Here is a 22,822-nt window from a genome sequence, read left to right as displayed (position 1 = left end):
TTCTAAGTGTAAATATTACTGTAAAACTGAGTCAGAATTTACAGTGCAGCTAAATTAATTAACATTCCTACCATGTTGTCTGTGTCAGGTGGAAACCTACTAGGTACAAAATTGGTCAAATTCCGATTTTTTTTGCATTGGTAGTCCCCACGTAGGTCCGTTATTTATATTTTACAAAGTGACCGCACCGCTCCAATCCTTTTATTCTGGAATCTATGCCTTCATACTCTGAAAAATAGGACAATATCCGCCTTTTGTTCTCAAAATAATCATATTTAGAGTAGTCCCAATTCGTTCACGTGATCGGAAATCTGGGCCGATCACGTGATTTTCAGCTGATCAGTATCAGTTTTTGAATTTTCTGAATTTCTTACGTCAAGAATAAAACATTTTGCTGACTTTATTTGACAAACTGCTGACTTACAGCCATATAAAGAGTTATCAACCTTATACCTTTATTCAAATTTGCTAATTAAGCTAATTAAGACGATTTGGGTGTGTTCTTTTTGTCTTTATAATTAATGCATTGCCAAGGTATCGGATCGAAACTCAGCATCGACTCAGACTTGGACTTAGATGTAAATATTGTGATGGTGACATCTTTTATATATAAAAAAAAAGGAAAACTTTTTTAATGTCGTACATGACAAGGTTTAATTTAACCACTTTTCAAATGCTACAAAATCACGTGGCAGTCGTTCTTGTTTTGTTTTCTTTCTATGACCTAAATGCTCTCGACTGGCTCTGAATCAGCTTGAAACAGGCCCGTGTTTTTCTTACTTCAAGTGCATATGAGCTTTTCTCTTTGGAGACGTTTCTCTTAAGGGACGTTCAACAGCGTTGCGCTCAATGTGTGCTCAAACATCTGAAGGCTGTATATTTACGGCTTTCAATACTCATCGGAGTGGCTTGAATTTTTAATGTCACAAGAATATGTGTGGTTAGAATATGAGAGCGTAGAGCTCTCACTTCTCAATGGGATTTGTAGTAGAAAGGCAGTCGAATGAAATGGGAGGGTTGTGAGTTTACTCGAACAAACAAGTAACCCAAGGTCATCTCAAAATCATGCTAACAAATGCAACAACAACAATCAAGAGATGGAAGAGAAAAGAATATGAAACTATTAAAAGCTAAATGCCCTCCAGCGGGATCAGGGATTTTCCTGATTAATATTTATGCGAAGGCGTTTAACGTCATTTTTACAGAACTTGACCAGTGATGAAATTAGCAACAAGAAATCTTTTTGGAATTAATTAAAGAAGCGAATATTAATGCTAATTTTGATGGAAAACATCAGCAAAGTCCCCTCTCAATATTTCAGTAAATTTGCTTTAAAAATTCCAAACATTTGGAAGGAGACCCGACTAATGTTTCTTCTATATGCGCCCTGCGTTTGACTAGCGACCAGTCTTTTTGGAAATTCTTGTTCACATCAGTCCTCATTTCCCCCTGTTGTGGTTTCTGTGCAAGTGAATAGATATGATGTCCTCGGAGTTGAACTTGTTTATACTGAGAAGAAAACAGTCGAGGAAGCAAGCAAAGGAAGAGGCAATGCTCCTGCAGTGAAAGCTTACTCTGCCGGTTGGGGGGAGCACAAACAAACAAGGACAGCTGACTGTTTTTTTTTTTATTGTGTTTGATTTTTCCCTTCCTGCTCCTGTGCACGGACTTTAAAAAGCACAAGTTTAGTGTGTTTTACTTTTGACTTAACAGACTCCATCAGCTGCTTCAACTATCACAAGAGCTGCAGGAAATGGAAAATCATTATTGGCCTTCCATTTTGGCTGCGTGCTTCATTTCTCTGTTGGAAAATTGCCATTGCTCATTTTTCTCGTCCACAGCCTTGAGGAACAGAAAGATTTGTTCCAAGAGCAGTCTTGTCTAATGAAGTGGCAGAATGCAGTCAGAGGTTTTTATTCAGGGCCTAATATGGAACTTCAGCACTTCCATAACGCAAATCTGCAAAGAGATTGATCTTCGACCCGACACAATGTTGACCTCCGGGATTGCTCTTCTGAAAAGACAAAAGACGGCTGGTATCCGGCTTGAGATGGAAATACGTTCGGTATACCATTGACTAAAGGGATCAAAATGATCAGTAATTGGTATTATGGCAATATGTTTTGTGTTGTTGTTTTTTTTAACATTGTAAACAGCAGCAAACAAAATCATTTCTGGTTTACAAGAATGTAAACAGGAAGGTTTGCTGTGCAAAAAAAAAAAAAAAAGATATGAAAATAAAACCGCAGAAATAAACACAATGTGGAATACAATTATCTTTCTTTGATCACAAAAAAAATATCTGGACAACAGGTCACAAACAGATCGCCGAGCGCAATTGCGATATTTAAACGGCCCTTACACAGTAGAAGCAAATGACGTATTGTGACACTTTTGACTGTGACTAGCATACAAAAGCTCTCAGAAAATCCTGCCTAAAAGTTGTTGTGCGGTTCCATGTTTTTCCCACGCACCCTGGATGTCGGAGAAAATGTGAGAAGGCAGTGAAAGAGTGGAACCGTGCGGTTCAAAATGGAGGCTAACCAAGACCACAGTGTAGTGAACGCTTCCTTTGTCCAATTCTTTTCAAGAGCTCGCATTCGCTGACCGCCATTTTGACTTGCGATGCGCCGTGTGATGTAAGCTCGTAGCTTGACGGCTGGATAACCTCTTCGATCGCATAACGCCTGTTGATGGTTCTTGGGTTATTCCGTGCCGTATCAGCCAGTGGGTTTGAAAAGCAGATTTCGATTTAAATGAAACTCGGTAGACTTCTTGATCGTTACGACGCAACACAAAATCTCAAATTTTAACAAACTTTTTCATGAGTAAAACTTAAAAGTCTTAGGGAGGATTTTTTGTTTGTTTAGCAGCAATAAGGAGTAAAAAGTATAACCACCCTCAGATAATGTTAGGACAAGGAGCTGCAGTCAATCGTCTGTTGTTTCCTTTCAAGAGTCAAGACGCTAAACGGGAAATGCTTAATGCAACCACTATACACAGCAAACATCCGATTTTTCCTTTCGCAATGGGATGCAACATTATGCACAATATTAAAGAGTAGTGCTATTCTTATATATTTTTAATCACATTGCAAACATTGTTTTGGGGGTCTTGGGGGGAGGCTGTGAGGGATTAATGATTCATTTTGATGGGGAAAGATGACCACAGAATGAATTGAATTCAACGTATCTCAAGGCACCATTTGTGACAAATGCACTTTGCTGTCAAGTCAAGTCAATGGGGAGTTTTAATGCTGTTAAGGAAGCAAAATGTGGCGAATCCGAATGTGACTCCGGATCACAACAAATAAGTAGGGAATCCTTTGGCGCGTACGAAATGCATGGAGTAAAAGTTACCCAAAAAAACAACATGTTTATCTTGCGCCCTCCAGCTTTCCGTCCTTGCACCCTGCCCGCCGTTTGTGTGCACAGGATTTGCCAGCAGCTCCCCTGCTCGCGTCCTCCTCCTTGCTTTGAGCTGAAATCCCGCCGCCATTCATCCAGCGTGGGGTGGTCCGAGGCGCCTCTCCAGCACTCAGTGGCGTGAGATTGGCCCCCTCGGGCTGGCGGCGAGATAAAGTGTGGCATGGAGAGGCTTAAGCCAGCAACCGGCTGACGGCAGTCAAGTTGGGAGCGCATGGCTGTGGCTCACAGGTGGACATTTTCGTAGAATGCATGCGTAGTGGAGCAAGCAGGTGACGGGGACAGAAGGTGCGAGGGCTTGCCAAATTGTGTGTTTGTTGACGGAGAGTGAGCACGTCTTGGAGGGCGTTAAGGAGAATCTGTTCAAAGACTTTTTAACTCCGGTGAAATTCCTTTTCTTTCCCCCCCAATTATAATGCACCTCTATTGCGAGTGGGAAGGAATTGAGCCCTGTCGTGAATTATGAAAAACGAGAGTGACGAACTAACCGCAATTCTTTTTCGTAATGGGCTATATTAATTTTGGCAAGAACCACAGATTCGACTGACTTTTGTTTTGGGTGATGAAAATGATGGTTGCCACTCGTTTTGTTACATGTGTAAGCGCCATAAGGATGCACATGGAAATATTTTCCCAGGTCGTGTGTGGGGTTGCTTACCATGACGGCGTATTAGGCCCCGTATAAATCTATATATATTTTTTTAGAGGACGGGTTCATATTTTGAGAAGAAAAAAATTCAGAAACTTACGAGAAATACATGCAGCGTAGCTATCGTCTAATGTGAGGATTCGTCGGTGGTTAGTGGAACACTGTTTATAAAATGAAAAGGCAGGATTGAGATTCATTCTTAATTTAAACTTTACTCGTCATACACAGCAGCTTAACTCTTTGACTGCCAAAACCGCTAAATAACGTTTAGTAAAACCCTATGGATGAGTGCCAAAGACGTTAAAAGACGTTTTTTTTTTTTTTCAAAACAGAGGTGAAACTAACCATTTTCTATTGTTGATTACTGAAAAACGGAATAAGGTAGAAACAAACTTTTTTTTTTTGATGAAAGATGAGAGTCCAATCTTTCATTTGGTAGTATGTGTGTTTCCATAGTCCAAACACATAATTTTCTGTGGACCTTGAAAGATCAGTCAAAAATGCTTAAATCGGCTGGCACCCACGGCATCCCTTTTCTGAAAACGTCTGGCAGTCAAAGAGTTAAGCAACAACACTTCCTGATCCCCTATGAGCTGACGAAACACTAACCAATCAGAAGCTAGCATACTTTAGGTAAATGCAAGTGAATGACGGAGAGCAGCAGATTCGACACATCAACTTAGCTACTTGTACAAAAAAAAAAAAAAAAGTTAACTTAAATGCTTGATCCTCAGGGTGTGGACCTTTGCAAAGCTTTGTCTTTGTTACTGGCAGCACGCAACACTTCAAAGTGTGAATGCTTAACATGATAAAGTTAAAGCCATTACTATCTCTTTATTTGAAAACCCGAACAAAAAGTATTGCAACAAACATCCGAGTGGTACGCTACAAGTTTTTTTTTCTTTATAAAGTGGCAGATTTGCAAGTTTCTTTCTAGAATATTGCTCCCGCCCTCTAAATATATATATATATATATATTTATACGTGGCCCTAATACGCCATCGTAGCTTACACTTTGAAAATGGGTTAAGATGTTAGAAGTTGTTGTGTGTGTACCAGCTTTGTTTACGGTGAGATTTTAGGGATTTTCTGAATATGTTGAATATAAAAAGTAGCACCCATGTTTTCTAATATTGCCAAACATACTGTCGTCTACTGGCCACATGATTGCTTCGGGTAGTTAGAATTCAGTGCTAGCTGCTGTAAAAATAAAGCAACATTTTCTCCATTGCTAGTGAATGGCTATTCAAACCGTCTGCTTGCTCAATAATCGAGTGTAAAAGCATATATTAAAAAAATAAATAAATGGGTAAAGTGGAAAAAACTCTGAAACGAAAAATCAATTCAAATCACTTTCTTTGTCAAAATGTCCTTCAAGATTCAGTTCATCTTTCGTTTTTGTAATATGACATCACTGTGACTGTAAAAATGGTTTTTCATCTGACTTGAGGCTTTCTATTGGTGCTAGCATGTAATTTCCTGCTGGAGGATTTGCGTAGCGTCATTCTGTTTTGTGTGAGACGGTTTCGCCACCACAAATTCATGTAACCTCGTTGAGTTTGTCTTCATGTCATTTGCCATCGGCTCAAATGCAGACCTGCCCGTTCTCGTGCGTGATAGACTCCGACGTTCATTACATTTATAGGACCGAAAGATAATCCCTAATATTGTGAAAAAGGCTGTGCTGGCAAGTCTGTGGTTGTCGTTATTATCGGAAAGATCCATTCCATCACGAGGACACAAATCTTAATCAGCTCTTGCGCATTTGCACAAGACATTTAAAAAGTCATTTCAGACCCTTTTTTTCTCTCTTTTTTATTGTTGCCATGAATCCGATGCTACTTTAATGCAGCAATAAGAAACACTAGAATGTGATCTTTTTTTTTTATTTGCGGCGCAGCGCAGGCCACGGCTGTCAACTTGAGGTATGTACCGAGGACAGTCAAGTGGCTCGCAGCCATACTTGCCATTTAGCTCTTTCCAATTGATATCCTTCACCAGGCGATTACTTATTCATTTTGTCATTATTCCACACCCTTCAACCAGCTGCAAAAAGGTGACCTAGTCACAACTTCCTGTGAAAATGCCCTGCGCTACGTATTCAGCTAGCACAAACCACAGCATTGTATACGAATTGTGTCGACAATAATTGGTGACCTCATTGTGCGGCGTAAATCACCTGCAACATTATCATAACGACTCGAAACGTCACACAGTGGATTTAAATATGTATTCATTGTGCTCGTGACACACTCAACAGGGTATGTGGTCATGGAAAAGGGGCTTTATTGAACCGTCATCGATGAGATGTATTGCACTCACGATTAATTGACATAGTTAATAATAGCGTTAACAATGAGATATTCTGTAAACCAGCGGCGCTCAAGTTGGGTCCCCGAGAGCCCCTATCCAGCCTGTTTGCCTTGTTTCCCTCCTGCAGCACAGCTGAATCTAATGATCAGCTCATCAGCAAGCTTTGCAGAAGCCTGATAACGATCCTGATCATGAATCAGGGTTTTTTTGTTTTTTTTGTTTTTTTTCATAATTGGATTACTTTTGATCCAACTGTTTTTAGAGTGAAGGAAGTCAAAAATGTGGATAAACGATTAAGTGCTGGGAAGTTTTTATATTTCATCCCCGTAAAGAGCTTTCCGGTTGCCTTTTTCTAACATCGAGGAATTCTGACGATTTCTACCGATGGTATGGATGAATATTGCTTCTCGCGCATGCGCAGAAGCTATGTAGCAGTTAGCGTCATGGATGGTTTGTTGCAGTGTATATTTCTGTCATTTTGCCAGAGAGTTAAATTCCTCACCGTAATCGGTTATATTGCTCTCCCTGTTCTATTGTACACTTGTACCCAGTGTCCTGACAATATACTTTGCTAGAACACAGCTGGCAGAACGCATGATCTTGAGTACGATCTTGTGAATTAGCCAAGTACGGTCTTCCTAATATCATAATCGAGAACATTCTTCCGAGTCTCTTTGTAAATTGCTGCGTCGTTGTTAACATCCCAGCCCGACTGATGTATTTCCGCGATAGCAACACCAAATACATCTTGGGGTATTTTCGTAGCCGAGCATTGACAAGTATCCTACCGATGCATTCTTGGTTTAAGCTAGCACCATCCGGGTACTTCACACGTTTGCTTTATATATACTTTCAATTGGAACAGGACTTGGGCCGCAACTATGATGTTTCACGAGGTCACAAGGACAAAAGAATGGACAAGAATGCATCTGGAGAAACGACTTTGGGCCGGAAGTGATTTGGGTTGAATTGGTTAACACTAAATGATGTGTTCTTGTTTAATCATCACTAGATTTAGCTCCATACCTTTGAGATGTGCACATTAGTTTTGTAAAGCCAAGGCTTAAGATATGTTCGACATTGCTTCCAAGGTACCCAGTCAAAGGTGTACAAGATAGATAAATATAGAACGGAGAATGTTTGTTACCCTGTGCACATTTCAGCATATGCTCGGCATTGATTGGGATGGAGATTTCTCAGGAAATCGACCAAGACTAGCGAGTGCCAGCTCACAGGGAAAATGAATTGAATTTCAAATGCACTGACGGAAGATAGGAAATACAAAACTAACCCATCTTTTTCCACTCTTTGTCTGTAATGCCTGTCTAATGACTGACTAGTCATTTTTCGGATTCATGTAAATACACAAAAAGTACGACATGGCTTAAAACCAATAAATAACTCAGCCACAGGGTCATTACCAAGTTCTCAAAAACTGCCATTACTCGCTCTCACTTTGAAGGTGTAGTCATGAAAGTTTTCTTCTTTTTTCTTCAACGCAACATGCTCGCCTTTCCCGGCACTCTGGCTGACTGTAGATACGTGCCTGAATTGAAGGGCAGCCGCCGAGCCATTCAGGCGAAAAGAGAAACATAATGCAGAGACTAATCCTCGCAAAGCTGGGAAAAAGGTTTTTAAAGCCATAATTCCTTCCTTTTAATCCATTCAGCAAGGGTTTGACCCGGGCTTGAAGACCCCGTACACAGGCTGGTTAGCAGCTCCTCGCTCACTATCATGTTTCTCTTAACCTGGCAGCGGCTGGGCCCAAACTATGGTAGGATTTGCCGAGAGACTTTGGATCATTGTGGATCATCATTATCACATCGTTTACATGGTTGTGGGTACGATGCGAAGCCAACTGAGGATTCAAGTGACTGTATTGCTGACTGTATTACCACAATCTGAATAATCACAATCACAGATAATTGATGTGTCATATTTTGCTCATCTGGATCAATGGCTGACAACTCAAAGATGAAGTGGCCACATTTTCAAAAGCAAGGGACTTTTTAAACTGTTTGTTATTTTACTAAACTTGTACAGGGGCCAACACCCAGCCGCTGAAGGCAATCCCAAGCTTAGATATAAAAAAAAAAAAATGGATTGGCTGTGTCAAGAAGGGCATCCGGCATTAAAAGAAAAAAACGGTGCCAAACAAATCATGTGAGTGACTCAGCCTGGCGCCACCATGATGGAGCTAGCCCAAAGTCGCAAGCAAACTTGTACGGTGGGTCCTCGATTTACTGTTTGGACATCTGCTCGTGCAGAAGGCTTCATGATATCTGTGAAGGTAAACCTCGTCATATCGGGTTTCAAAGGCCATATAAACACATGCAAAAATACGAATATGCTCTGGTTTGGATTTTTAAGAACCCGAATAAGGCCCCTGGTTCATCCCTTTTTCAACCTGAATACTTGGGTCACATAAACGCATATGGAGCTGTCTCCATTGAGGAGAACGTTGGTTTGTGTTCTGTGAATGCTCCACAAAAGGAATCTTGGTCGACAATACAGGAAGTACTTGTATGCCTGGCAGCCATCTTAACGTTGCCACTGGCTCAGCGAGGCTAACTTGAATACATTGATTTACCGGCGGCATTTTCACATTATTTTCTGTCAAAAAAAATGCCATAAATGCGTCTTCATAAGTGTGCATTTGGCACGCGACCCACTGGAAATACACAAGCAGAGGCGAAACATGGCGATGCAGCACAGCAGCACACGTTTGGAGCAAGAAGGAAACTCACTCATTTTTTGTGTGGCGAGTGACATCATGAATATAATGTGTTTTATTGACCATAGAAAATAAATGCGAAAATAAATCAGGATATGTATACGGGAGTAAATCTGTCCGTTGGGCCATGTTATCCCGAATGTTTCATGAAAGGGAATTTTGACCTTAACCCGAATATTGACTGCATGTAAACATAGACATGATCCTCATTCGCATATTCGGAAATAATGCCAAGGACTATCACAGAAGGAGGAAATACGGTATGCTTGCTATTATAGTTTTCCGTATTCATATACAGGAAGTCCTCGAGCTACGTCGTTTTGACTTTACGGCGCCCATGCCTCATATCCTTTTTTCGTTGATTTCCGACAGTAATCACGACATTTGAAAGACATTATTTATAGTTGTGTTGTTACCTTTAGCAACGGACGTCCATCGAGCAGGTCGGCTCGCCATCAGGCGCGTCACATTTCCATGTTTACGTTTGAATTGGCTCCGCTCCGCCGTCCGTCAGCTTGCATGAATGTCTGTGCGGAAACACAAAATATTGGTTACGGCTTTTCCGGGTCGCGCAAATATGTTTTTTAAAATGACTATACAAAGTATTTTGATGTAAATACGGTGAAATCCGACTTAAGTCGAAATTCGGGTTACATTGCCAGCGAAGGAACGTATCTCCGCCGCCGCAACTTGAGGACTCCCTGTACTGCACTGTAAACAAATTCATCTATTGGTTATCAATACTTCCGAAATGAGGTCTTTTCACCTCCACTTTCAGCTTTTCTTGACACTGAAAAGCTGCTTCATTTATTAGGTTTCAATGTCAGGCCTGTGCACTAAATTGTCCGCATGGTGATTTAAAAAAAAAAAAAAAAAGTTATTTATTTTTATATCCAGCACACACCAAGTCCCGATGATATCATTATTTATGTCAGTCGTTATTCTTTAGTACCTAATTCATTTTGCCATTTGCGTCACTGGAACAACTGCCCTTGGCTCACTTTTTGGACGAGGCCGCCTTCTCCTCATTTAGCCCGGCGGCTGACAAATGACTTTGTGAGCAGTGATATGGTCTCCTGCAGGAACAAAAAGAATAGAAATTGAATCCTGGTCTCTCGCAGCAGTCTCATCTGTCATCTTTTTCAATATTGATATATATTATAGATTCCCCCCCCCTTCAGTTGTGTTGTGTTCTCTTGCCCTGTGGGATCCGCCGCTTGGGGGCACTGACCTGTTGATCGTGTCACTTTGATTGATGGGCAGCATTGTTTAATTGTCAGCGCGCTCTTCTTTGAATGGAGCCCGGCCGAGTTTGGCGTATGGGGGGGCGGCGGTATGATGCAAATGGAATGCAACTTTGGCCATTGATTCGGCATCGTCAAGCGAGGCCATTATCAGCCCGTGGGCTCGTGTTTTTCTTCCCAGATCATCTTTCGCAGATCGCGTGTCACTTTACGGGAAGATAACATCCCCGGGTAACGTTTATCCTAGCTGCCTTATAGACACAAGTTCACCTCAGTGGTTTGTGCGTGGTTCTGAGGGACGTTCATTGTTAAGGAGGTTTTCACGCGGCTTCCGGTTGAACGGCTACAATGCAAAAAACGCAATTCAAGAATAAATAAAGTCTTCATGAATCAAACTTTTACCAAGCAGACTCTCGCAAATGACAGTGCAAGTCAATGTTCTTTGTGAGAACATTGGAAAAATGGCCACATGATACTTGAGAACATGAAAAAATACCAATTTGAAAATACAGATAGAATCGTTGCTTAGTCACACTTTGCTATTCACAAATTCGCTTTGTGGAAACTATCCCAACTCTCTAATGTTTTTTTAACTACTCGTCATCCATTTTTTATATTATAAAGTAAATGTCAACGATCCCACACTGGCATATACAAAGAACCTAATTAGTTGCTCACAATTTACTGGGAGTGTGATGTCATGTATTCAGTGTGAAAACAGTAGCAACTTTCAAAGCTAGCCTGGTAGATAGTATGCCATGTACGGTTAACACAGGGATGTGATTTGACCAAAGTGAAATTATCTGAAAATTTAGCCGGGGGTCTGGGGGCCGCTGGCACCCAGCTAGGTCCAGGGTGGGGGGACAAGGGGGGCAGAGCCCCCCGGAGCTCATGGGTTTTCCATGTTTTTAAGTACTTTCAATGCACTCACATGACAAAGAAATAGACAAAACAACAGCATAAATTTTCAATGTATATTGAACTATCCCATATAAAATGGCAGTTTTAGTCAACTCAAAATCAGTCACATTCAAAAACATTGGACTGCCTTTGCTTTTAAAAACTATCACTGAGAATATCATCATATCTAACTAATGTGATTACTAAGTTAATACATAAATAACGTTGAAGAGTTCAAATTTCATGAACAAATAATTGTATCATGACCAAATGAAAAGTAACTCATATTAGAGCATACCACAAATGTCTTTGTTATAGCAGAAGATGTTATCTGTCGGAGTCATGTGCATACACAATGAACTACAAAAAAAAAATAATAATAAATAAAAAAAAAAATCGAATTTTTTTTTTGGGGGGGGAGATAAAAAAAGCGGAATTCCGCGAATTAGCGGAAAAATCACATCCCTGTTAACAGCTTTTTTCCCCACAAGCTGTCGAAGCTGGCTTTTTCCCAGCTTTTCCGCCAGTGGGCCCATCCGGCAGGAGATTGTCGTTGAGACGGTAATTTGCCAGGTTGGGGACGGTTTGTCAGCCGAGTTGCACGTTTGAAGTTTACCGCCCAAGCTGTCCATGCCGCTTTGCGTCCTCAGCAATTGTCATTATTGTGTTAATGACCATAATTTGGGGAAAGCTGCAAACGCAGTGTGAACGCATGTTCTGAGTGGCACAGCCAGATTTACTGTACGTAGATTATCTTTTACTTTTGCCACTTATCTCCATGAGTGTAGCGTGAACGTGGCCTTCTGTTGCCAGCGTCTCCGAGACCCCACACAGCTATCGTACGCGATTCATCACTCATCCCTCTCCTCACGGTGGTTCTCCCCAGTGAGTTCCCAACCAAGGTCGCAGTAATGTTTTTTTTTTTTTTGTGTGTGTTTCCCAGAGCTGTTTGAGCCTTCATTCATCATTTGTATAAGGCCTGTTCCGTAGTGCTCCAGTTCTTTGGCCTATGTTTAGGCTTGCTTTTATGGTTCCTGTCGAAAATTTCACTCTAACGAATGACGTGAATTTGAATGAGCACAATGGTCCAGACAGTGTCTTCTGCTGAGGCATGCAATGAGTGAGGGTGCGGGATTTTAAGGCCATTCATGCAGAAGCGCATTTGCGAGGTCACACACAAGAGTTTGTGATGCATAAAATTGTCCACTTTTTTTCCAGCGACTATCATATTTGTTGGACTGGATTTTGGTTGATTGAAGTAATTCAGATAATGGCAGCGTAAACAGAAAAGAAAAATGCACAGAATGTGAATGTTATTATTCGCATGCTTCTTCCAAATGTGTTGTGTTTCATTGTAAATTGGCACTTGGACTGCGGTGTTGTGTGCAGTGTATGCTTTTGCTGTAGTTTACATTTGAGTGTTTATCTGTGTTGTTTGAGCAGACACGGATATCCGATCTGTGCCTTCACAGATTTGATCAACATTTGGATCACTCTGGGCTCATTCTGATCTGAAGATATCTGATTCAATGCAGTTCATTCATGCCGTCACGAAACATATCCACTCAATTGAACTTATTGACTACCCTGGATGTTTAGATTTGTCAAGTGGAATCTAGCCATTTACAGACATGGACAAATATTCACGTCAGGGATGTTTTTCAATGGGGAGGTGCGGAGAAGGGTCTCTCTCAGTTTGCCTGTGAAATTACGGTCATGGCTGACGGATGCCTATACATGGCGGTGATGCATCACCTTGGATTTGTGATCAGTTCAGCTTTGAGTAGAAGGTGAAGATTAGGCAGCGAATATGTGCTCGTCACATTGATTATGAGGGAGAGAAATGACAACACGTTGGATCAAAGCACTGCACACTCGAGCAGAATATGGAAGTGTGGCACAAGCTGAGCATGCATGGTGGTAGGTAGAAGAAAGTGTGTGTTGTGATCATGAGAAAGATGGAGTGAATGAGGGAGGCCATGTAAAAGAAATGAACACAATATTCTGTGGGTCTTGAAAGATGAGGCAAAATGCTCTAACATGGCTGACAACTTTTGGAACTCAACGAGTTAAGAGCAAATCGTCTCACTTGAACCATGCAATGTAAAATAAAATCGAAAAAGGCTTGGGCGCATGGCAATCGGAAGCACGAAGAACTTTTTGAACTGTATGCATCGAGATCGACAGAAAATAATATTTGTAAAAGCCACATGAAATTTCTTTCCAAACCTCTTTTAGGAATTGTATCTGGATTTAGGGCAGCACGGTGGCTGACTGGTTAGCACGTCCGCCTCCCAGTGCTCAGGACATGAGATCGAGTCCGGGCTTCGGCCTTCCTGGGTGGAGTTTGCATGTTCTCCCCGTGCTTGCGTGGGTTTTCACCGGGTACTCCGGTTTCCTCCCACATTCCAAAGGCATGCATGGCAGGTTAATCGAACACTCCAAATTGTCCATAGGTGTGATTGTGAGTATGGTTGTTTGTCTCTGTGTGCCCTGTGATTGGCTGGCAACCAGTTCAGGGTGTACCCTGCCTACTGCCCGAAGCCAGCTGGGATAGGCTCCAGCACCCCCGCGACCCTTGTGAGGAAAAGCGGTCAAGAAAATGGATGGATGGATCTGGATTTAGTCTAGCATCAAGATAGTATTTGTCTAATCCGTGTTGGTCATTTGCTTGCTTTGGCCACTTGTGTCATGTTGTAGGTTTTCCCAAGGTTACGCAAAACCCCTCGTGCAAGTCAAACAAAGCCCAGAGGTGACGGCATTACGCCTCGAATGTTCCAACACTGAGTGTCTTTTCATGCACGCTTGATACTCGCAGCATGACCAAAGCCCGAACGGCAGTCAGGGGATTAGACGCTCTTTAAGCACCACAGGTTTCCTCCTCGCCACCTCTGTGTCTGATTACCATTTTCTGCTCATCTGTCCTTTGAATGTTTATCCACCTCATCTCCTCTAATCTCATGTCATGTCACCCTAATCTCATTTTCTGTCTTCTCAAGCAACTTGATCACAACTTAAGTTTTTGTTTTTGTCTTTTTTTTTTTTTACGTGTTGTTTTTAAAAGAAAACGAAGCGACGTGAACGAGATGGAGGTGGGGCAGGTGCAGGCACGGATCAATACGACATGATGTCGCGCTCGTGTGTGTGAATGTTATTGTGAGAGCACTATCAGGGCTAATCATGTCGGTCATTATCCAGCGTGTCTCTTGATTCTGGGGATTTAGCAGATGTAAGAACAAGGGGGATGAGACTAAGGGGGATTTGAGGAGTGCGGAACAATGCTGGACCGTCTCACCAGTGGTAATTGTTCAGGTAGTACGGAGATGTAAGGAAGAGAGTGAGGATGAGTTTGCTGTGCTGCTATGGGTAGCATGGAAAGGATAACGTCGGGTTTCTATCACCCATTAGCCTCAGACGTTCATACACGTAAAGATAATCGGGCTGTGTTTATCCTATTGTTACCCCTTCCTGACCAAGGACGCCAAACGCCAAACTGTTTTATAAGATTATTTTATAAGATTATCCTCTTTGAGGTGTGTTAAGGGAGAACTTGTCCAGATGATGATCATCTGATACAGGTCAAAGCAGACGCCTCCCAACTCATGACGATTTGAAATGTGAATGTAGTCAATCAAAAAGTACTCCAACTGAGGAACAAGGAAACGGTTGTGAATAATAAACAAACGTCCTACCTGATGTTGTATCTTATGTAAGCAGGTTCACTAGATCACTGGTTCTCAACCACAGCCCTTGAGTACCCCTATCCAGCCTGCATTTCATGTCTCCCTCAGCCAACACAGCTGAGGATCATTATCAGGCTGATCGTTTGAAAAACCTGTTGGCTGTGCGAGACATGGAAAACAGGCTGGATAGGCGTACTCGAGAACCGCGGTTGAGAACCACAGCACTAGATGGCAGGAAGTATTTTACGAGATCCTGAACCACCATCAAATCATCGTTTTAACACACGGCCCCATGTTACAATGATCTGTATGCAATTCCTAGAAGCTGAAACTTCGCTGTTCTTGCATCGAGCATGTATGGGGCGCTCTGGATCTGCGTATAGGAATGCGCTGGGTGCTTCAGTTCCTGACAATAGCCAGAAAGTTCTCAGGAGGGCCTGAAAGTTCTTGGGGAACTTTTGCCGGTCCTGTCCAGTTTTCTTGAATGCCCGCTTTACTAACAAGAACTAACAGAGATCTGTTTAAGTTGAACTATTTAATGGATGCCAAATAGACAAGAGTACATGGCTATGGAGCTTTTTTTCTACCTTGGTGCAATCTATTCAAAATGGTTGCTCGTTCCGAAAGGATCTCCAATCTCAGCCGTGCTCATGTGACAGTGTGGGACTCGACGGTCTTACCTGGATTCAACTATTAAGTGTGCCATAGATAAGGAAAGCCAAGCAAGATAGAGGTTACAGCAATATAACGGACTAACTCAAATCATCTAATTATGCGTGCCTACACTCAAACAGGCCCAAGCCAAGATTTGAACACAGAGCCTCGACTGTGAAGCATTGACACTAACCACTCAACCACCGTGCCACTGCCAAACAAAAAGTGAAATGAATGAAAAATTTACTTTGACCTTTTGAATTCCAAGTCAAAGCCAAATTAATCCGATGGTGGAAAATCAGGTCGCACACACACACACACACACACACACACACACACACACACCACTCCCACCAAGAGTTCTTTCTCCTTCATCCCGTGCGTGTCACAAGGGATCACAAGAAATAACACAAGTTTCAAAAGGGGAAAATGAAAGAGGCGAGACGAGGGAGGAATGCACCACGACGGCGACGTGGGCGTCCGCGTGTCAGGGAGATTAAATACACGACACGAGAAAATGATGCCAAGTTCCGCCCCTTCACCGTCTTTTCTGTAGTCCCCCCCCTGTGAGTTTAAAAATAGAACGCGTCTGAGGAGGAGTGGGCCCGCAAGGAAGGTGTGCAGAGACTGGCAAGAGTCGTATGCGCTGGGAGAATGCAATTTGAGATCATCCAAATTGCCTTTTCTTTCAGCTAGACCCCCCGTCGCCCCCCCCCCCCCCCCCCCTCCTCAGCCACTTGCGAATCCTCATATGCACTGGCAGAGTCCCTAAGCCAGTGTAAGCCTGACGCCAGTAACCACACTGTGAGAAAATCAGCAGGATGGAATAAAAGAGGCAGTCCAAAAAGATCAGCGGGATTTAGAGAGTGATAGATGAGCGTCGGGCAAGGGGAGGGGAGTGCCAAACGGGCTCGGAGAGAACGGATGAAGGAGATATCTTTTTGTATGTAAACCTACCCTATCTTTGATGGGGAGTGTGAGAACAAACATGTTCCCGCTGTCTAGTACTGATATTCAGGTTCATGACGCGCCTAGAGATTTGGTGCATTGCATTTGACCAGGAAGCGTTTCAGAATCGGAATCAGCTGTATTGGCCTGTAAGTACCAAAAAACACACAAAGAATTTGTCTCCGGCGTGTGAGCCACACTCGTGGTAGCAAGCAACATAGGTACGTACGTAAGGTACCGACACATAAGTACAGATTGTAAGGGTTCCATTAGTGCTGTAGTAGTGCCCAATGATCGTTGTGCAAATGATGCAAAGAGTCATCGAGCAAAGATATTTTTTTATTTTTGTTTATATACCGTCACAAAGTGTTGCTACCATCAACAACACGCTGTCGTCCTGAAACCTCGTTCAATTGCTAATTAAGAGCGCTAAAAGAGACTTAACTCTTTGACTGCCAGACGTTTTCAGAAAAGGGATGCCGTGGGTGCCAGCCGATTTTAAGCATTTTGACTGATATTTCAAGGTCCATAGAAAATTATGTGTTTGGACTATGGAAACACACATACTACCAAATGAAAGATTGGACTCTCATCTTTCATCAGAAAAAAATGTTTGTTTCTACCTTATTCCGTTTTTCAGTAATCAACAATAGAAAATGGTTAGTTTCACCTCTGTTTTGAAGCAAACGTCTTTTAACGTCTTTGGCACTCCTCCATAGAATTTTACTAAACGTTATTTAACGTTTTTGGCAGTCAAAGAGTTAATTATGATGACATTGTATTTCATGGCACCTGCTGCTAGCATTTAGCGGCAGCTCCAGCTATAGCGGCTAGCAGTGCTCAAGTACCCCTTATAGGCTGACTAGAGCCGTCGGGCTACTTTTCAAAGGCCGTACTTATTTGGTGTTGTGACTCTTGTTTTGGGTAGGAATAGACTTTGACCAATGTACAACGGACCCTTTAAGGCAAACATTTGCATTCCAGGAGGCTGCCCGATATTTTATTTGTTAGGTTTTGCAAAATATATTTTCCCAAAAAGCTTTGCTATTTAGTGATGCCCAACCATTTAGGAATCTGCTTCAATCTGGGGCTGATTTGGGCAAACCCTAGAATTCAACCAAAATGGCTGCGTCGCACCAAATGGACCACTTCTTGTTTGTAAAACTTCAAATAAAAGAATACAACATCTAGCTAAGCTTCACCTTAAGTGATGATGGTGATACGTTCCGTTTTCACTTCTGCTATCATAACCATTTCTCTTTTGTCTGATAAGCACAGCTACCATTGTTAAAAAAAAAAAAAGACCACTATATGAACGTTTCTGCAAGGGAGATTGAGTTTTCTTGACATTTCTTGTTTTCAGGAGGAGAGGGTTCAGCGGAAGCGGGTCAGAAGGAAACATCCACCTGTGACATTTGCCAGTTTGGGGCAGAGTGTGACGTGGACGCAGAGGACGTTTGGTAAGTTGCCTTGCAAAGAGATGAAATGAATTGATACTGTAATTATCGTTAACACCGTTTTTAGCCTCTGTGACAGCAAATGGCTCCACTTTATAGTTGCAATAATATCGGCAGCTCACAGAATGAAGGCACAGTGACGTGAAACAAATATTTGCCTCCTTCCTGATTCACACTTACATGTTTCACATTAGCAAAACAATTTTGATAGCTGACAAAGACAACCCAAGGAAATACAAAATGATGGGGTGGTAAAAAAGTGATTGTCCCCATTGTTAAAATCTTGAGTTAACGGTGATTACTTACCACCGTTTTGACATGCTGAGCTCAAAGTCAGAAGACGGGAAAGCAGGCAACAAGATCTCAAAAAGTAATCCATCAGGCCACCATCCAAGGAAATTCAAGAAATATAGTGTAGTATAGTACAAATATTTTATTTATTTTTTAAAAGGTCACAAAGCCATTTCCAAGGTCCAGCAAATCACGGTCAGAGCCATTTTCCGCAGGACAAAACTGTAGAACACCGGTGAATCGAAAGCACTTTAAGAGCGCACGGACGACTCATCCAGGAGGTCACAAAAGAACCCAGAATCACGTTGAAAGAACCACAGGCAATGCTGACCTCAGCTAAGGTCAGCGTTCATGACTCAACCATAAGAAAGATGCAAAAATGCCATCCATTGGACTGTTACGCCACTGAGTAAAATGATTTTGATACTGCATTTTAGAGTTGTCTTTGTGAGATATTAAAATAGGTTTTAATGATCTTGAAAACATTTACATGATGATCCATTTAATTATTACAGGTACCGACTAAGGCCAATTTATTTTTTTCGCATTTATTCACATCACTCACGAGAAAAACATCTTCCCGTCTACAGTATAGACCAATGAGAGAAGAGATTGTTGTTGTTTTACGAACTTATCATTCTTTTAGCACTGCTGTGATAATACATTTTGTTCACTTTAACTCTTTGACTGCCAAAAACGTTAAATAACGTTTAGTAAAATCCTATGGAGTACCAAAGACGTTAAAAGACGTTTGTTTCAAAACAGAGGTGAAACTAACCATTTTCTATTGTTGATTACTGAAAAACGGAATAAGGTAGAAACAACTTTTTTTTTCTGATGAAAGATGAGAGTCCAATCTTTCATTTGGTAGTACGTGTGTTTCCATAGTCCAAACACATCATTTTCTGTGGACCTTGAAAGATCAGTCAAAATGCTTAAATCGGCTGGCACCCACGGCATCCCTTTTCTGAAAACGTCTGGCAGTCAAAGAGTTAATTGTGATACTTACTTCTCATAAAGAATTAATTAATAACATGGAAAGACCTCCATTTTTTATAGCTCTTCGTCCATCATCCGCCGCCAATATTCCCACTTGGGATTGTAATTTGAAGGTCTTAGGCGAGTACGATCTTAGATGAGAAATTTTCATTTTTCAGCACACTCTCGCCACTGAACATCCGCTGAGGTTTGGTGCACGGCTGACCATTTCATTTAACCTCAATTACTATTGCGGAGCACAGAGAGAAAGCAGCGTTTCGCTCATTCTGGAAATCCAATTACCGTCCTTACAGGACTTGCCAATGTCAGGCCAAAATGAATTTGGCTCACACAAAGAAAAGTAGTTCAACCAGGATGCATCCATACATTCTGACGTCTTTGTTTTTCTTTGAGTACCAAATGGCTGCCATTTATCAACTAATCCGCGTGCATTAGCAGAGAAACGATAGCGGCAACAGCCCGAGGGCTCTGCATGCAAAACATGCGTCTGCAACACTCCACTAGCTGGATGTTCAGCTTGAATACTTGCCAGAACTAGACAGTATGACAACTCCGTATTTGCATCTAAAGAAGGCTACACACATAGCGATTACATGTAGCATTTTGAACCGTTTAAATATGAAAGACTCAACACATAAAGAAGGAAATTTACAAAAAGAGCAATTGATTTCTTAAGCACATGACCTATTCTGGTGCCTACATTGCGCTTCTCACGAATAATGTTCTATGTGTGCGTGCTATTTAAGTCAAGCGTTTAGGGCAAGTGACACCCTTCAAAATGTCTTGGCGGACTTGGAGAACCACTCAAAATTGCGTCCCGTGCCAACGCAGTAGTGGATGTTTTTAACTGAAACGTGTCAGCCAATCGGTCATAAATGGCAGATTTGTGAAGTGGAGTGAAGCAAGAGGTGGACCCACATGAAGGGTAAGATGAAAAGGCAAACACGGCACTGTGACGAATCAAAACACTAGACTATAAATCCAAAAAACAAGATTCAGTACCAAAGAAACACAAGGAATAAACTCACAACAAAAGGAAACATAACATGACGGGATTAATGTGACGCAGGACAGCAACAACAAACTGACAGAGACTGAAATAAACCAGGCTACTGATGCTGCATTCGAGGAAGGTGGGAAATGTGCCTTTTTCCCTGAGAGCATGACTCATCCAATAGCTTGATGCAAGGGAAACATAATACACCGCGAGTCCGTGAATAACCGGAATGCTCGGCATCAAATGCACCGTGAGTCTTGTTGCATGTACTGAACTCTTGTTAGTGCAGCCCACTATTCCAAATGCGCCGTTTATTGAGAATTCACAAGGGTCCGGTGTCAAAACAAACAACACCATATGGTGCACTTGGTGGGTGTTTAACACAAGAGCAAAGACAATCCAAACCATCATGCACCTCATTAAAATACGCGAGTGTTGTAGTTAAGACGACGCCAACCGTTATGGAGACCAAACAGCATTGAAACCAAAACAAGACTTAAGAATTTTGGAGATTGACACCGTGACAAGACCAAGGCTGTATGTGTTAAAAGAAAAATCACCAAAAACAACTGACAAAGTAGCCAGTATCTTTGTGTTTATTACATTTGCAACAAAAACTAATTGGGTGATGTTGTTTTTGAAATAGTACACGGAGAAGGTAGCGCCGGACACGAGACCATGATCCAGAACAAAAACAATAAAATACACGATTGACACAATCAAAAGGATGTATTTTAGTAAACCTTATTGTAATGCGGAAACCACAAGTGCCCTTCATTTTCCCCAAAGTCCCCCAAAACCACCGCCCCGATGTTTTCCGCTGAGAATATTTGTGCTTAATATTCAGACATAATTCCAAGCCGAGAACCCGTCATTTTCATTAGTAAGCAGTCGTCCGGCGTGCTTGTGTGCATTAAAACAAAATCATCTTGATTAAAATGGCAGGTTCTTCCAATCAGACAGCAGTTGGTTCCAATCATACCAGCTGCTGGTTAATCAATCAAGTAGAGAGAAATCATTGTAATGACAAAGCGGGTGATCCCGCACCAATGGATTTATGCGTCATTCTTGTTTTTATTGAAACGATCAAAAACAATTAACAGTTGTAAAAGCTTTTGAGACGCGCACGCGTAACAAAGTACCTGCGCAATCAAACTGTCTTGAGAAATCAGCTGAGTTTTGTCAGTGTTCTTGTAATCAATAGTGGGATGCTCAGAGACATTAGAAGCACGATTAACTTTTTGGACAAGTTGATCATAGGAATGTTGGGTAATTAATGTGCAATCACGCAAATCTACAGTAATTGACACAAAATATCAACATGATGTTCTGTGTACTTGGCCAGGACCCGAAAGGTAGTCATCAGTTACCCGGTTTGAGTCCGAGTCCATCTGAGTCTGCTGTGTCTCCTGAGATCCGCTTGTCTTTTGAAGAGACTTCCAAGGAACATTTGCTGACTTTAGTCGGAAGAGGGCTCAAAATCAGTCCGACTATCCGAAAGTGTGTACCAGGTTTTAGACCTTGGGGGTATAATGTCCCTCTTTACATACACGGCTTTTTATCCTGCGATGGAAATGCAAGCCCAGTCCAGGTTTCAAACTACACGGTGGCAGACAGTTGATCGCATTTATCCGCATGATCTCAGATTGGCAGTGGTGCTCCCAAAAAATAAAGAAGTGAGACTTGTGTCAAATCATCTTCGGAAGGCATACCAGGGATCAATCTATTGTGCGCTTGATGGTTTGTAATGACGGCAGTGAGCAGTATAGGACAGAAACAGCCTGCAGGTGACCCATTTTTCCCGCCTGCACCTGTAGACATTTGGGATGATTGGATTGCCTTCCCTCAGCAAAAGACGGCTGGCAGTGCGACCCGATGCCAGATAAGCAGCCGAAATGGATGGATGGATAGCCTGGGGACACTTTTCTGACAACTTATTTTGCCCTAGTTCTATCAGAGCTATATTTAGCTCAGTTAGTATTTCATCCCTGCGAGACAGTTGTGAAATGAACCCAAAATCAGGCCCATTTTGATTCTGACAAGACAAAGACGCTGACGAATGCAACGTTGACAGGCCTCCAGTGAATTCAAATCTCAAACGTATTGAGCTCAATCAAAGAAATTAAGGAAGAAAGGAATTTGATTAAATTATTATTAGAACGTCAAAAGTGAAGCCGGTGTGAATGTTGGTGTGACTGGTTTGTCTACTTGTGCCTTGTGTTTGACTTGTGACCAGTCCAGGGTAGATATGGGCCGGTATTATATTCTGACGGTAGTGCGGTTCCACAGTGTCATGCTGTTGCAATTACAGCTCTAATATGTATGATTTTGAAATGTTTGGGTAAAAAAACATCATCTGTTAGCCATGCTAGTTAGCAGCCTCATAGCAAGTCTATAGTATTTATTTTTAGAACAGGGGTGGTCAAACTCGGTCCTCGAGGGCCGGAGTCCTGCAGGTTGTGGATGTTTCCCTTCCTCCAACACAGCTGATGTTTGATCAGCTCATGAGCAAGCTATGCATAAGCCTT

The 22,822-nt window shown here is 41.9% G+C and overlaps 1 protein-coding gene and 1 long non-coding RNA gene across 4 annotated transcripts in view; one reads left to right on the top strand and one right to left on the bottom strand.

Moving 5' to 3' along the window:
* Positions 1-22,822, top strand: part of tmeff2a (transmembrane protein with EGF-like and two follistatin-like domains 2a) — a 100,932-nt gene that overhangs the window by 57,254 nt on the left and 20,856 nt on the right. Inside the window, exon 5 of the mRNA XM_077579427.1 lies at positions 17,914-18,010. Coding sequence (XP_077435553.1) covers positions 17,914-18,010 — 97 coding nt within the window. The remainder of the gene's footprint in view (positions 1-17,913; positions 18,011-22,822) is intronic.
* The window catches only part of LOC144060178 (uncharacterized), a 95,485-nt gene that overhangs the window by 64,474 nt on the left and 8,189 nt on the right, over positions 1-22,822 (bottom strand). For 2 of the 3 annotated variants that reach the window (XR_013295863.1, XR_013295864.1), the window contains exon 2: positions 9,538-9,648. This is a non-coding gene — a long non-coding RNA (uncharacterized LOC144060178). Of the gene's footprint in view, positions 1-9,537; positions 9,649-10,073; positions 10,198-22,822 lie in introns of all 3 variants that reach the window. The other variant, XR_013295865.1, reaches the window with a different exon arrangement.

This window comes from Vanacampus margaritifer, chromosome 11 (assembly GCF_051991255.1).
Source record: "Vanacampus margaritifer isolate UIUO_Vmar chromosome 11, RoL_Vmar_1.0, whole genome shotgun sequence".
NCBI classification, from domain to species: Eukaryota; Metazoa; Chordata; class Actinopteri; order Syngnathiformes; family Syngnathidae; genus Vanacampus; species Vanacampus margaritifer.
Note: the sequence above shows the minus strand (reverse complement) of the source record. Positions and strands in the feature narration are given on the sequence as shown.